The following is a 13,887-nucleotide window of genomic DNA, read 5'->3' as shown; positions in this document are numbered from 1 at the left end:
GGTTACTGCTCTGGTTACTGGAAGGGGTGATGCTGCCTACTGGACACATGATTACACTTCCAGTGATCCTTAGTGGTGGCTAATAGCTGCTAGATTTCTGTTCTCTGTTAAGCGGGTGGTGTCCAATTCCTAATCTGCAGGCCAAATCTTAACAATGGAAGGAGTAAATGTGCAGTAACTATATATTTATTTTTTTACATTTTGCTTGGATTTCCTTAACCTTCCTTAACCGTAACCAAGGTTTGAACTTCATCCCAATCAGTAGCTGATACCTCCTTTCCCTCGAGAAATCTTTACCTTTTCTTGAATAGACCTCAGCGGGCCCTGTACGGCTGATATTGTGGTGAAACCCCTCCCACAGTGTGATGTCAGGTCCATGGTCCTGACAGTTTCCTGTCTGTGAGCCTTGCTGCATTTGGGAAATAACAGCTGTTTTCAACTGGCAAAACTGCATCATCTCTTTCCACAGACATAATTTTTACTGCCAGCAGTAAAAATGTCACCGTCTGATAAATGTCAGAATGTAAACCAGGGAGAGGAAAGATTTTACAATGGGAAAACATTGATGTAATTATTGTAAAAATTGAGCACTTTTTTTCATTGTTGTTTTCACTGGAGTTCCTCTTTAAGAAATCAATCTGTTGTTGGGCTCCGAAAGCCCCTGGCTTTCAGTGTAAGATCTCATCTCTAGCATCAGTTTGGTAACTGTAAGCTTACTGAAAATGGTATATTGTCAATACTGTGTCTTATCAACTAGCTATTTTGCTGGTGTTTCATGTTAGGACATTGTAGGTTGCAAGAAATTGTATTTGGACACCCAAGGTGACGTGTCATGATGAGATAAACGTGTATGTACAGTGCCTAGCACACAAATAACTATGCTGTGCTCCTTTTTTTTTTCTTTCTCTGCCTGAAAGAGTTAAACATCAGGTATGTAAGTGGCAGTTCCTGTCTGAGTCAGGACTGGGTTAGACTACAGTGTGACCCTCACTGAAAAGAAATTACAACTATAAAGCACTTTCCTAGCAGAAAATGGCTTCTAAGAGCAGGAAAGCGATAAAAAGAATCAATAGTTCATAGATTTTAGCTCTGGCATACTTCAATGAATGTGTCATTGAGCAAAAACAATAAACCAGTAAAAACTTAAAAAGTAGATTTAAATATAGAATAAAACTGTGAAATATCTTAGTCATTTTTAGGAGAAAGAAGATGGATACAATCCTTGATTTCATTAATTTATTTTTACCTCAAGTGTCCTTTTTAAATGGGGGTTACCAAACATCACATAATCCTTTCTTTTTTGTTGTTGTTGTTGTTGTTGTTTCTCAACATATATATAGTTTGGTGAAAGGAGACCCTGCTGCATCACTACCCATTCTCAACTACACATTTACTGCTTATTCAACACGCGTCGCAGAGATCCTGGTTTCTTTAGATGTTGAGCTTTCTTCAAAGAGTGATTTGAGGTTTATTGATGCTGTGTACAAGGTAAGTAAATGCCTCACTTTCTGTTTCTTATCAGTGATGAAACTCTGGGTCTGATGCAGTAAACTTCAGTAAAGTTGCAGTGCACAGGGAGCATGCCGCAGTTGTACTCTAAGGCCCCGTTCACATTACAAACGCGGATGGCCATGCGTGCAGAACGCACTGCATGCGAACGCACGCCATCCGCGTTTGTGTGCATTGCGTGGCTGATCCCATCACTGAAAAGTGAATGGGTCAGCCACGCATTTTTGCAAAAAATGTGTGCAGCATGCGTTCCCGGACCGCACATGTCCGGAACGCATGCAGTGTGAACCTCAGACAGTGCACTCTATGCACTGTCTGATGTCGTGCGTATCGGCCTCCCGCACGCGTTTCCAAAACGCGGCTGGAAACACGTGCAGTGTCAACGGGGCCTGTTAACCCATTAGTACCACAAGCGTTACAGGGTTAATGCTTGCATTGCTATGGTTCCGCATCAGTTCTTGGCTTTATCAGTAGCATATCAATAGTATCTATGGACTATAGAACAGATGGAGACGGCAAACAAAAGGCTTCAGCAAATGAACTGTATTGACAGCATACAGAGGCACACGACATGTTTCGGGCGGAGCCCTTCCTCAGGTGTGCCACACCCTTCATCAGCAACACTTTAATACCCCATCCCCAGGAAGTCCATGTGATCACCTGACCACCAGTAACCATAGTGACACAGAAAACAAAAATATAACAACTTTACATAATATTCAGTCCGAGGAACTACATCTAGATGTCTACCTCTGCTAATCACTGAGGAACAGGTTATCCAGATCTATGTATTCAACTCAGAACAATAATACACACTATATAGATTAATAATCCTTTATAATACCAAGCCTGGTTCATTCCTGTTTCAGATGCTGTGAGCATTCATTTCACCTAGAAGAAAAAGCGACATTTACAAAAAACATTTCAAACTCAGGTTCTCATTTAGACCATTGGGATGAACACATTTAAATTTATTTATCCACTTTGCTTCACATTGTAGCAACATTTTCCTGTCACCACGTCTATTTTATCTTGGCACTCCTTCCACCACAAACCATCGTAACTGGCTAACCCCCTAAATTTAAATGTGGTCATCCCAATGGTCTAAATAAGAACCTGAGTTTGAAATGTTTTTTGTAAATGTCGCTTTTTCTTCTAGGTGAAATGAATGCTCAGAGCATCTGAAACAGGAATGAACTAGGCTTGGTATCGTAAAGGATTATTAATCTATATAGTGTGTATTATTATTCTGGGTTGAATACATAGATCTGGATAACCTGTTCCTCAGTAATTAGCAGAGGTAGCCATCTAGATGTAGTTCCTCGGACTGAATATTATGTAAAGTTGTTATATTTTTGTTTTCTGTGTCACTATGGTTACTGGTGGTCAGGTGATCACATGGACTTCCTGGGGGTGGGGTATTGACGTGTTGCTGATGAAGGGTGTGGCACACCTGAGGAAGGGCTCCGCCTGAAACATGTCGTGTGCCTCTGTATGCTGTCAATACAGTTCATTTGGTGAAGCCTTTTGTGTGCAGTCTCTATCTGTTCTATAGTTCATGGTTTGGCAGAAGTGGTGTACCTGCAGGAGTCGAGCACCGGCACGTAGGTCGAAAGTCGGCCTTTAAAGGTTGAGGAGGTGTGCATGAGATATATAATAGTATCTATGGGCCTGATGCAGTATAATTACTGTGCACAGGGAGCGCCCTGCATTTTTACCATTACTCACGCCGGGGAACACAGCTTGTTAAGCCGTTAGTCCCACCCGCACTAGCGGGTTAACACGTGTTGCTCTTTGCGTATTAACAGGCGATACTCCGCCTGGCATTAATAACAGTAAAATTGCCATGAATTCCCTGCGCACAGAAACATTACCACAGATTATTGCATCAGGGCCTATAGGCCCATACACACACGGATCGCTCAAACTCACTCTTATCAAGCGAGCGATAGTCTGTACACACGCCCGATTTAGCGGGCGAACGACGGGACGTTCTAACGACCCGTCGTTCGCGGAAATCCGACGTGTGTAGGGGCCTTATGTCTCATACCTTGCTGAAAAGAACTTTATCTTTGTTTGCCCACCAATTACTTACACAATCTGAACATTTGTCCTGCTGCAACATGCAGTGTTATCAGTTAGCTTCAGTGAAGTAGCAATTTGCCTTCCATTGACTATAATACCAGTATTGTTTTATGCTTTGTTTAATGTTTTAAAGCAAAGCTGCTCTTGCCAGTTTCATTCCACTTTACGCTGCGTATACACACATAGTAACCCGTTGCCTGTATGGATTGGGACTCAATCCCTAAGGTGACAGTTTGAGGTCTGAGTGTTGTACATATGTGTTGTTAGGCTACAGCTTATCAATGTAAGTGTACAGATCAGGAGAAACAGAGTAAGTCCTAAAACCTAAGTTACACAGCTTACAGAGAACAGGCAGAGTTCAGACATATACCAGGAAGTAGATGTTTACCAAAAACAAGAAAGAATTGCAAGCCCTGAAATGAATAAGAAAGGTCTATAATGAATGTTGCAGATCTTCTGTGGATATGTTTGCTCTGCTGCTTATATTAATGACTACAGATATCTTCCATTTCCATTTATCACTGCAGGTTCTCCGAGATGTGTTCCACTACAAGCCAGTACTAACAAAGCAGCAGTTTCTTCAGTGTGCCTTCGCTGAAAGGAAGATACAAACTGTCTGTGATATCATAGACTGTGTAGTGAAAAGACATAAGGAAATTACGAACCACAACAAGGTACAGGAAATTGTGTTTACTTCAGGTTCCTATAAACTGTGGTAAAAGTGCACTAATGAACCTTTTGCCGACCGCTCCACGCCACCTGGCAGGGACGCAGCGGCAGCCCCAGGACCGCTCAATGCCAGTTGGCGTGTGTCGTCCTGTGGCGGGGTTTTGCAGGGCGTGCACAATCTTCTCCACTTGAATGACGGAGCTCCGGGCTTTCATCACTCTCCCAGCGGCAATCGCCACTAGGAGACTGTTAGACGGCGAAACTGCCGTCTGTTTACAATATACAGCGCTGCGATCTACGGCAGCGCTGTACTGGGGACAGCCATATGACACGGCTGTCCCCCTGGGAGGCTTAGGAGCAATCAGCTGTCATAGGCTGATGCCTATGAAGAAGCGTTGTAAAGCCAGTCTTCTTTTCCTTATTTTGGGATATTATCTTAAAGAGATAGGGCTAGTTCACACTGGGCGATTTATTTATTTATTTATTTTTTTCCCCAGAACTTTAAGGCCTTGCTACTAATGTATCCCTATAGATACATTCACACAACAGCGTTTGCGATTTCATTCAGTCGCAAACACGCTGCATGCATAGTTTTGGGGTTGATTGTGCTGTGATTCTCTTTCTATTGAATGGGAATCACAAGCGAGAATTGCAAGCACCAATTACGCTGAATCGCGAGATTTTGCCCGCAAATCATGGAGACGAACATGGCAAGCAGCGCTCTAAGCGCCGAGTGTGAACCGGCCCATAATCTGATTTCTGTGTCTTTTGTAGTCACAACACAAAGATTTGTGTAACTCTGAGTTTCAGCAGCAACACTTCTGGGTAAAACCTTTTGAAAGCCTTTTAATGATGAATTGGCGGAGTTCTTGTCCAGTTGATCTGGAGTCTATTAGCAGCTGATGAAATTGTTTGTGGCCTAGGAAATGTAATTTTGTTTTAAGAAGGACATATGTTCACAATTTTCCCATTAACCTTGCCTTATTATAGGAATGTATTCTATAGGGCATGACTTCCAAAGTGAAATAATGGCCACGGCACAAGTATTTGTATTTATTTATTTTTACTTTTTTATGTGATGACCGTAGTAAACACAGCGTTTTGGTTTAAATATACATTCTTTGTCTAATCTGTTTTGTCACACTCTGGCCTGCAAATTTCTTTACAGGGTGAGGGATTATTTCTCTAATTTTTATCCTGTCTAGAATTCTCGAGTCTTCATCCACTGCTTTTCTAATAATATTAGCCTACTGTTTATCTAAACCTTGAATATTATGGATCCGCTTTCAGCTCGGCTAATTCTATCACATCATTTTCAAACAAGTGTTGTCAAGCAAGCGTGTGTAGCCAGTCGCAAAATATATACATAGGCTCAGTGAGCGCAAGGTCTTTTCTAGTATACAGATACAAATGTGGTACATTTTTACTCTTATCCCCTCTGGCCACTTTCAAATGAGGCAAAATAGAAAGAACCAGTAGGCTGCTTTTCCACTAGGACAGTGATGGCTAACCTTGGCACTCCAGCTGTGGTTAAACTACAAGTCCCATGAGGTATTGCAATACTCTGACAGCTCTAAGCATACATCAGGAAGTCAGAGGCATGATGGGATTTGTGCTTTTGTCACAGCTGGAGTGCCAAGGTTAGCCATCACTGCACTAGGAAGTGCAATTGCACGCAAAATCGGGTTGTGATGCAATTGTGCAACCTGCATTTTCCACTCGTTGCTATTGTACCTTGAACCGTTGAATGGAGCACAAATGCACTAAAAAGTATGCAGGCCGACAATTGGGATTAGGAAAAAATCGAAACACTCTAATGGAAAATAAAAATTATTATTTTATATAGCACCAACATCTTCTGTAGTACTTTACAGAGTATATATAGTCTTGTCGATCACTGTTCCTTAAAGAGACTCCGTAACAAAAATTGTATCCTGTTTTTTTATCATCCTACAAGTTCAAAAAGCTATTCTAATGTGTTCTGGCTTACTGCAGCACTTTATACTATCACTGTCTCTGTAATAAATCAATGTATCTTTCCCCTGTCAGACTTGTCGGCCTGTGTCTGGAAGGCTGCCAAGTTCTTCAGTGTTGTGGTTCTGCTATGAACTCCCCCTTTCAGGCCCCTCTATGCACACTGCCTGTGTGTTATTTAGGATTAGAGCAGCTTCTCTCTTCTCTCTTAACTTTTACAAGCTGGATAAATCGTCCCCTGTGCTCGCTGGGCTTTCACATGCTGAAGAATTACAGACAAGGACAAAGCTGTTTGCAGGAAGAAACAAGCAGCCTGAAACTTCAGTGCATGAGAACAGGGGGAAAGAAACACACAATGATCTCTTGAGATTCAAAAGGAAGGCTGTATACAGCCTGCTTGTGTATGGATGTATTTTCTATGTGTGGACATACTGTACATCAACCTACTTCCTGTTTTGGTGGCCATTTTGTTTGTTTATAAACAAACTTTTTAAAACTGTTTTTAACCACTTTTAATGCGGCGAAATTGTGTCAGAGGGTAATAGGAGATGTCCCCTAACGCACTGGTATGTTTACTTTTGTGCGATTTTAACAATACAGATTCTCTTTAACCTGCCTGGCGTTCTGATAAGATCGCCAGGGAGGCTGCGGGAGGGTTTTTTTTTAATAAAAAAAAAACTTTCATGCAGCCAACTGAAAGTTGGCTGCATGAAAGCCCACTAGAGGGCGCTCCGGAGGCGTTCTTCCGATCGCCTCCGGCGCCCAGAATAAACAAGGAAGGCCGCAATGAGCGGCCTTCCTTGTTTTGCTTCCCTCGTCGCCATAGCGACGAGCGGAGTGACGTCATGGACGTCAGCCGACGTCCTGACGTCAGCCGCCTCCGATCCAGCCCTTAGCGCTGGCCGGAACTTTTTGTTCCGGCTACGCTGGGCTCAGGCGGCTGGAGGGACCCTCTTTTGCTCGCAGCGGATCACCGCAGAGCGGCGGCGATCAGAAAGCACACGCGGCTGGCAAAGTGCCGGCTGCGTGTGCTGCTTTTTACTTGAGCCAAATCGGCCCAGCAGGGCCTGAGCGGCAGGCTCCGGCGGTACTGGACGAGCTGAGCTCGTCCAGACCGCCCAGCAGGTTAAGAGACGCTCACAGTCCTATCCCTACCTTAGTCATATGTGCATCGTAATCTGGGACCAATTTAGGGGGAAGCCAATTAACGTATCTGTATGTTTTTGGGATGTGATGGGAAACTGGAGAATCCAGAGGATACCCGTGCAAATAAGGGGAGAACATACAAAACTCTGTGCCGATAGTGCCCTGGTTGGCATTTGAACCAGGGACCCTGTGCTGCAAGGCAAGAGTGCTATCCACTATGCAATCGTGCTGCCCTTTTTCACCGTCCTTTTGATTTTCTATACGATCTACAGAATCACATTTGCTGCAGAAATACTACATGCAGCACTTTAAAGTATATTTATAAGAGGTGGTGTTCTAAGTCTTTTGCCATCCCAGTGCTTCCTACAACCTGGTACACGTCTCTGCAAGAGAGTGCCAGCTATGATAAGATAGCAGTCAGCAGGGAGGCCTGGCTTTCGCTAGCACAGTAATCACTCTTCTCCTACATACCCATGTGACTATAGGTAGAGTGACCATATTTTTGTGGGTCCAACCTGGGACGGAGGGGGGGGGGGGGGCGTGGGGGGGGGCGGCGCGTGTAGCGCGCCGCGGCGAAAAGTGGGAAGGAGTGAGGAGCACGCAGCGGCGAAGACTGGGGGAGGGGGGCTGCGCACCGCGCCGAAAAAATGGGCGTGGCCATGACATTGTATGGGTGGAGCTAACGTAATGATGTAACAGCGAGGCATAAGAAAGCAGTGTTTACGCCATGATGTGGACAAACGAGACTTTATATCATGGGTGTGCAGAAACTGTGTGATGCTAATAGTATACCGTAACCACAAAGCAGCAAACATAGCCATCTATGACCATTAAATAATAAATGCAGTAACAGTTACCCCGGACACCAGAAAATAAACGCAATAGGCAACATGTCAGTATAAAATAAATGCAATGCGGGCAAACATGTCAGTACAAAATAAACGCAATGCGGGCAACATGTTAGTACAAAATAAACGCAATGCGGGCAAACATTTCACCAGACAATAAACGCAATGCGGGCAACATGTCAGTACAAAATGAACGCACTGCGGGCAAACATTTCACCAGAAAAGAAACGCACTGCGGGCAAACATTTCACCAGAAAAGAAACGCACTGCGGCCAAACATTTCACCAGAAAAGAAACGCACTGCGGGCAAACATTTCACCAGAAAAGAAACGCACTGCGGCCAAACATTTCGCCAGAAAAGAAATGCACTGCGGGCAAACATTTCGCCAGAAAAGAAACGCAATGCGGGCAAACATTTCGCCAGAAAAGAAACGCACTGCGGGCAAACATTTCGCCAGAAAAGAAACGCACTGCGGGCAAACATTTCACCAGAAAAGAAACGCACTGCAGGCAAACATTTCGCCAGAAAAGAAACAATGCGGGCAAACATTTCACCTGGAAAAGAAACAATGCGGGCAAACATTTCACCTGGAAAAGAAACAATGCGGGCAAACATTTCACCTGGAAAAGAAACAATGCGGGCAAACATTTCACCTGGAAAAGAAACAATGCGGGCAAACATTTCACCTGGAAAAGAAACAATGCGGGCAAACATTTCACCTGGAAAAGAAACAATGCGGGCAAACATTTCACCTGGAAAAGAAACAATGCGGGCAAACATTTCACCTGGAAAAGAAAGCATTTACTCACCTGGCAAAAGTGTCCGGCCTCTGGCGCGCTGCTCCGTCCCGGGACCGTCTTGTTCCTCCTGGGCGTGGCCATGACATTGTATGGGCGGAGCTAACGTAATGATGTAACAGCGAGGCATAAGAAAGCAGTGTTTACGCCATGATGTGGACAAACGAGACTTTATATCATGGGTGTGCAGAAACTGTGTGATGCTAATAGTATACCGTAACCACAAAGCAGCAAACATAGCCATCTATGACCATTAAATAATAAATGCAGTAACAGTTACCCCGGACACCAGAAAATAAACGCAATAGGCAACATGTCAGTATAAAATAAATGCAATGCGGGCAAACATGTCAGTACAAAATAAACGCAATGCGGGCAACATGTTAGTACAAAATAAACGCAATGCGGGCAAACATTTCACCAGACAATAAACGCAATGCGGGCAACATGTCAGTACAAAATGAACGCACTGCGGGCAAACATTTCACCAGAAAAGAAACGCACTGCGGGCAAACATTTCACCAGAAAAGAAACGCACTGCGGCCAAACATTTCACCAGAAAAGAAACGCACTGCGGGCAAACATTTCACCAGAAAAGAAACGCACTGCGGCCAAACATTTCGCCAGAAAAGAAACGCACTGCGGGCAAACATTTCGCCAGAAAAGAAACGCAATGCGGGCAAACATTTCGCCAGAAAAGAAACGCACTGCGGGCAAACATTTCGCCAGAAAAGAAACGCACTGCGGGCAAACATTTCACCAGAAAAGAAACGCACTGCAGGCAAACATTTCGCCAGAAAAGAAACAATGCGGGCAAACATTTCACCTGGAAAAGAAACAATGCGGGCAAACATTTCACCTGGAAAAGAAACAATGCGGGCAAACATTTCACCTGGAAAAGAAACAATGCGGGCAAACATTTCACCTGGAAAAGAAACAATGCGGGCAAACATTTCACCTGGAAAAGAAACAATGCGGGCAAACATTTCACCTGGAAAAGAAACAATGCGGGCAAACATTTCACCTGGAAAAGAAACAATGCGGGCAAACATTTCACCTGGAAAAGAAACAATGCGGGCAAACATTTCACCTGGAAAAGAAACAATGCGGGCAAACATTTCACCTGGAAAAGAAACAATGCGGGCAAACATTTCACCTGGAAAAGAAACAATGCGGGCAAACATTTCACCTGGAAAAGAAACAATGCGGGCAAACATTTCACCTGGAAAAGAAAGCATTTACTCACCTGGCAAAAGTGTCCGGCCTCTGGCGCGCTGCTCCGTCCCGGGACCGTCTTGTTCCTCCTGCTCTGGTCTCCCGCGCTGACAGGGCTACGGCAAGATGGCGCCCGAAGCCCTGTACTAGTGACACAAATAGGTCTCCAGTACAGGGCTCCGGCAGCCATCTTGCCGTAGCCCTGCTCGCCTTCTGGTGTCGGAAACAGACACCGGAAGAGGAGGCTGGAGCGGGGCTGCGGGCAATGAACTGGCACGGCGTCTATAGACGCCGCTGCCAGTTCATTGAGGAGAGAGTGGCCAGAGTCCCGAGGCCGGGACGTCCCGCTGCTGAAAGCGGGACGTTTCCCGGGACCTCATGCTGCCTGGGACAGCGGACCCCGAATCCGGGACGTGTCCCGGGCAATCCGGGACGTCTGGTCACTCTACTATAGGGGGGTTGTTCCAGACTGACTCAGAGTGAGCAGGTAAACCTTTGTCGCTGAGGAGAAGCTGTGGGTCTATAAAATGGTGCAGCAGACAGATTCTGTTGTTTGCACAATATGCAGGTAGAATTCTTTTAAAATGTCATGTTGGCATATGAAAACTGTGTTTTGATTTGGGGTTGTATTTACTGAGATATACTATGTTCTGCAGCATTTTGACACTTCTGCAAGACAAAATAGTCCTACTTCCCCTTTTTTAGTGGGTCAAAGTAGTCACACTCTATTGTTGATGCATCTGGCAGATTAATCCAATCCACAGCGCATCACCAAGCCCACTTATTTATATTTACGCAATTTTATGTTCTGTGACTATAAAAGTGTCAGTAAGGTTACAATCAAAGCCAATTTTGTAGTGATCACCACTTCTGAAAGTCAAGTTATTCCAGGGCTGTGGAGTTGGTTCAAAAATCTTCCGACTCTAACTCCTCAGTTTATGAAATCTCAGACTCCACAGCCCTGAGTTATTCGCTTATTTATCAGCGCTTTCTATGCTGATCTCAGCATTTTATGTTGCAGTAATTGCTGCATTTCATGTATGTGGGGGTAATTGCTGTGTTCCAAGCATGTGGGGTTAATTTTGTGTATGTAATAGCTGCACTCCATGTATGTGAGCGTAATTGCGACACTTCATGTATGTGGAGGTAATTGCCACATTTCATGTATGTGGGGGTAATTGTGGTGCTTTGTGTGTTGGTAATTGCTGCATTTTGTGTATGTGGGAGCAATTGCTGCGCTTCATGTTTGTGTGGGTAATTGTGATACTTCAAGTATGTGGGGGTAATTGCTGTGTTTCATGTATGTGGATTTAATGTAATTGCCACATTTTATGTATGTGGTGTACTTGCTGCATTTTATGTATGGGGGGGGGGGGGGGGGTAAATGGCTGCATTTCTTGTATGTGAGGGTAATTGCTGTGCTTCATTTATGTGGAGGTTAATTTGGCATTTCATGTATCAGTATGTGGGTTTAATTGTGGTGTTTCATGTGTGTGGTGGTAATTGCTGCATTTCGTGTATGGGGGTAGTAATGGCTTCATTTTGTGTAGGTGAGAGTAATTGCGAAGCTTCATGTATGTGGAGGTAATTTTGGTACTTCATGTACGTGGGGGTAATTGCCGTATTTTAAGTATGTGAGCATGCATTTCATACATGCGACTGCTTTTCACTTGGGTGGTGATTGTGGCATTTCATATGTGGGGATGATTACATTTTTAATACTATTGTTAAACAATAGGTGTATTAAAGTAGTTATAATAGGTAAAAGGGAAAAGTGGTGTCATATTTTATTTTGTAATTTTTGTGTAGGGGTTTCCTGAGATCCAAAAAATGTTTATAGGGGTTCCTCAACTAAAGGTTGAGGAAGGCAGGCCTAGACTATCAGGGTGCCAGAATTTGCCTGGCAGTCCTGAATCATTGGAATATTAAAGCAGCGAAGAATGATCTTGCAGCCGTGCCTTGCCTTAATTTTCATATTCAGGGTACGTGTGCTGTGGTAATGAGCTGTTACGTTTTTCGTGAAATTACATTTTAATTATTAGAACTCCCTTTGATGAAGGCTTTGCATTGGAAATCTGTATTCAAGTCTGCTCACTGCGGGGGGGGGGGGGGGGGGGAGATATCTGAACATGATTAATCCCCAGTTTCTTCTATTTTCTCTTTCTAACGCGCTGAGCAGTAAAGTCTGGGATTTTCTGGCAGTTGTGAAAATGTCTTGCATTTGACATGAAACAGTTCTCTGAAAGATAAACATAGATTATAAGTGACTATTTCTGAAGCTTGTGCTTGTGGTCATATGTGTGACCCGGTTTTTTTAACATGACGTACATGTAAGGGTTTCCAGCTGGGGGTGGGGAGTAAACCACTCCATTTCTGACCTAGCAAGAAGATTTGTTGCATATTTCTAGCTGCAATAATAACTACATTTTAAAGGATTTTTAAAAAATTAAAAATTCTCTCCCCCCCCCTTACACTTGGCTTCTTTGCAAGCACCACCAAAGTAGACCCAATATAGTTAAATATGGCAGTCCATGGAGTCGGTTCCAGTTACATTTTTAGGGAATCGGTAATTATATTTTCTACCAGTCAGCTCCACCAATTTTGCAATACTCTTTCACACCTATATTCCTAGAAGTCAAATGTGAGGTGAACAAGGTGCTAGCGGTTGCTGTTGGAAGTCTCAAATTTAGTTTCCTATTTATCTGGATAAGCCATATTCCGGCTGTATTCTGTGCCCAAGTCTCCTGGTGGCGATTTCCTTTGGACGCCATGCAAGAGAGCTGTTACAGAAAGATCCCAGGGTAGACATTGGGGTATCAGCAGAGCCGTGGAGTCGGAGCCGTGGAGTCGGAGTCGTGGAGTCGGGCAATTTTGGGTGCCTGGAGTCGGAGTCGGGAAAAAATGCTCCGACTCCTAATTAATTTGTAACTGTAATTAAAATAGAAAATATGATAAAATGTTCTATTTCTCAGATAATAGTCATTAAAAATAATGTATATATACAGTAATCGCTGTGCTTAGTCCACAAAAATGAAATAAACCAATCAAAATTAGTTACTTGTGCTGCTTCAATAAAGCAGTCCCCGTATTTTTAAGGTCAGATATACGTATCTGATTGTGACTGTATATATGATGTGTACACAGGAATCTCTTATATATACTAAATAACATCTATGCTGTAAGAATAAAGCCTGATGTGTAGCTGTGTCACTAATAGAGATGGACAACGAGATGGAAATAATTCTGCATTGATGCTGATTTATGCAAATGTATGCACTCCCTTTGCTGATGAAATAAAATAATTTGATATGTTATTAAAATTTGGTTTGGTGACTACAAATTAAAGGGTAACTGAGACGGATGAAAAGTAAAGTTTTATACATACCTGGGGTTTCCTCCAGCCCCCTTTAAACTAATCAGTCCCTCACTGTCCTCCACCTCCCGGATCTTCTGCTATGAGTCCTGGTAATTCAGCCAGTCAGCGCTGTCCGGCCGCATGCCGCTCCCACAGCCAGGAACATTCTGCACCTGCGCAATAGTGCTGCACAGGTGTAGTATGCTCCTGGCGCCGGAGTGTGTGCATGCGCACTACGCCTGACTGGCTCAAGTACCTGGACTCATAGCAGAAGATCCAGGTGGTGGA

General features: G+C 43.8%; 1 protein-coding gene across 9 annotated transcripts in view; it reads left to right on the top strand.

Moving 5' to 3' along the window:
- The window catches only part of CEP44 (centrosomal protein 44), a 68,046-nt gene that overhangs the window by 15,776 nt on the left and 38,383 nt on the right, over positions 1 to 13,887 (top strand). For all 9 annotated transcript variants that reach the window (XM_068278780.1, XM_068278781.1, XM_068278782.1 and 6 more), the window contains exons 3-4: positions 1,341 to 1,488; positions 4,122 to 4,268. In XM_068278780.1, the coding sequence (XP_068134881.1) occupies positions 1,341 to 1,488; positions 4,122 to 4,268 (295 nt within the window). The remainder of the gene's footprint in view (positions 1 to 1,340; positions 1,489 to 4,121; positions 4,269 to 13,887) is intronic.

The sequence above is a fragment of the Hyperolius riggenbachi genome, chromosome 1 (genome assembly GCF_040937935.1).
Source record: "Hyperolius riggenbachi isolate aHypRig1 chromosome 1, aHypRig1.pri, whole genome shotgun sequence".
Classification (NCBI taxonomy): Eukaryota; Metazoa; Chordata; class Amphibia; order Anura; family Hyperoliidae; genus Hyperolius; species Hyperolius riggenbachi.
The sequence above is the reverse complement of the archived record's forward strand: the minus strand, read 5'-3'. Positions and strand labels throughout refer to the sequence as shown.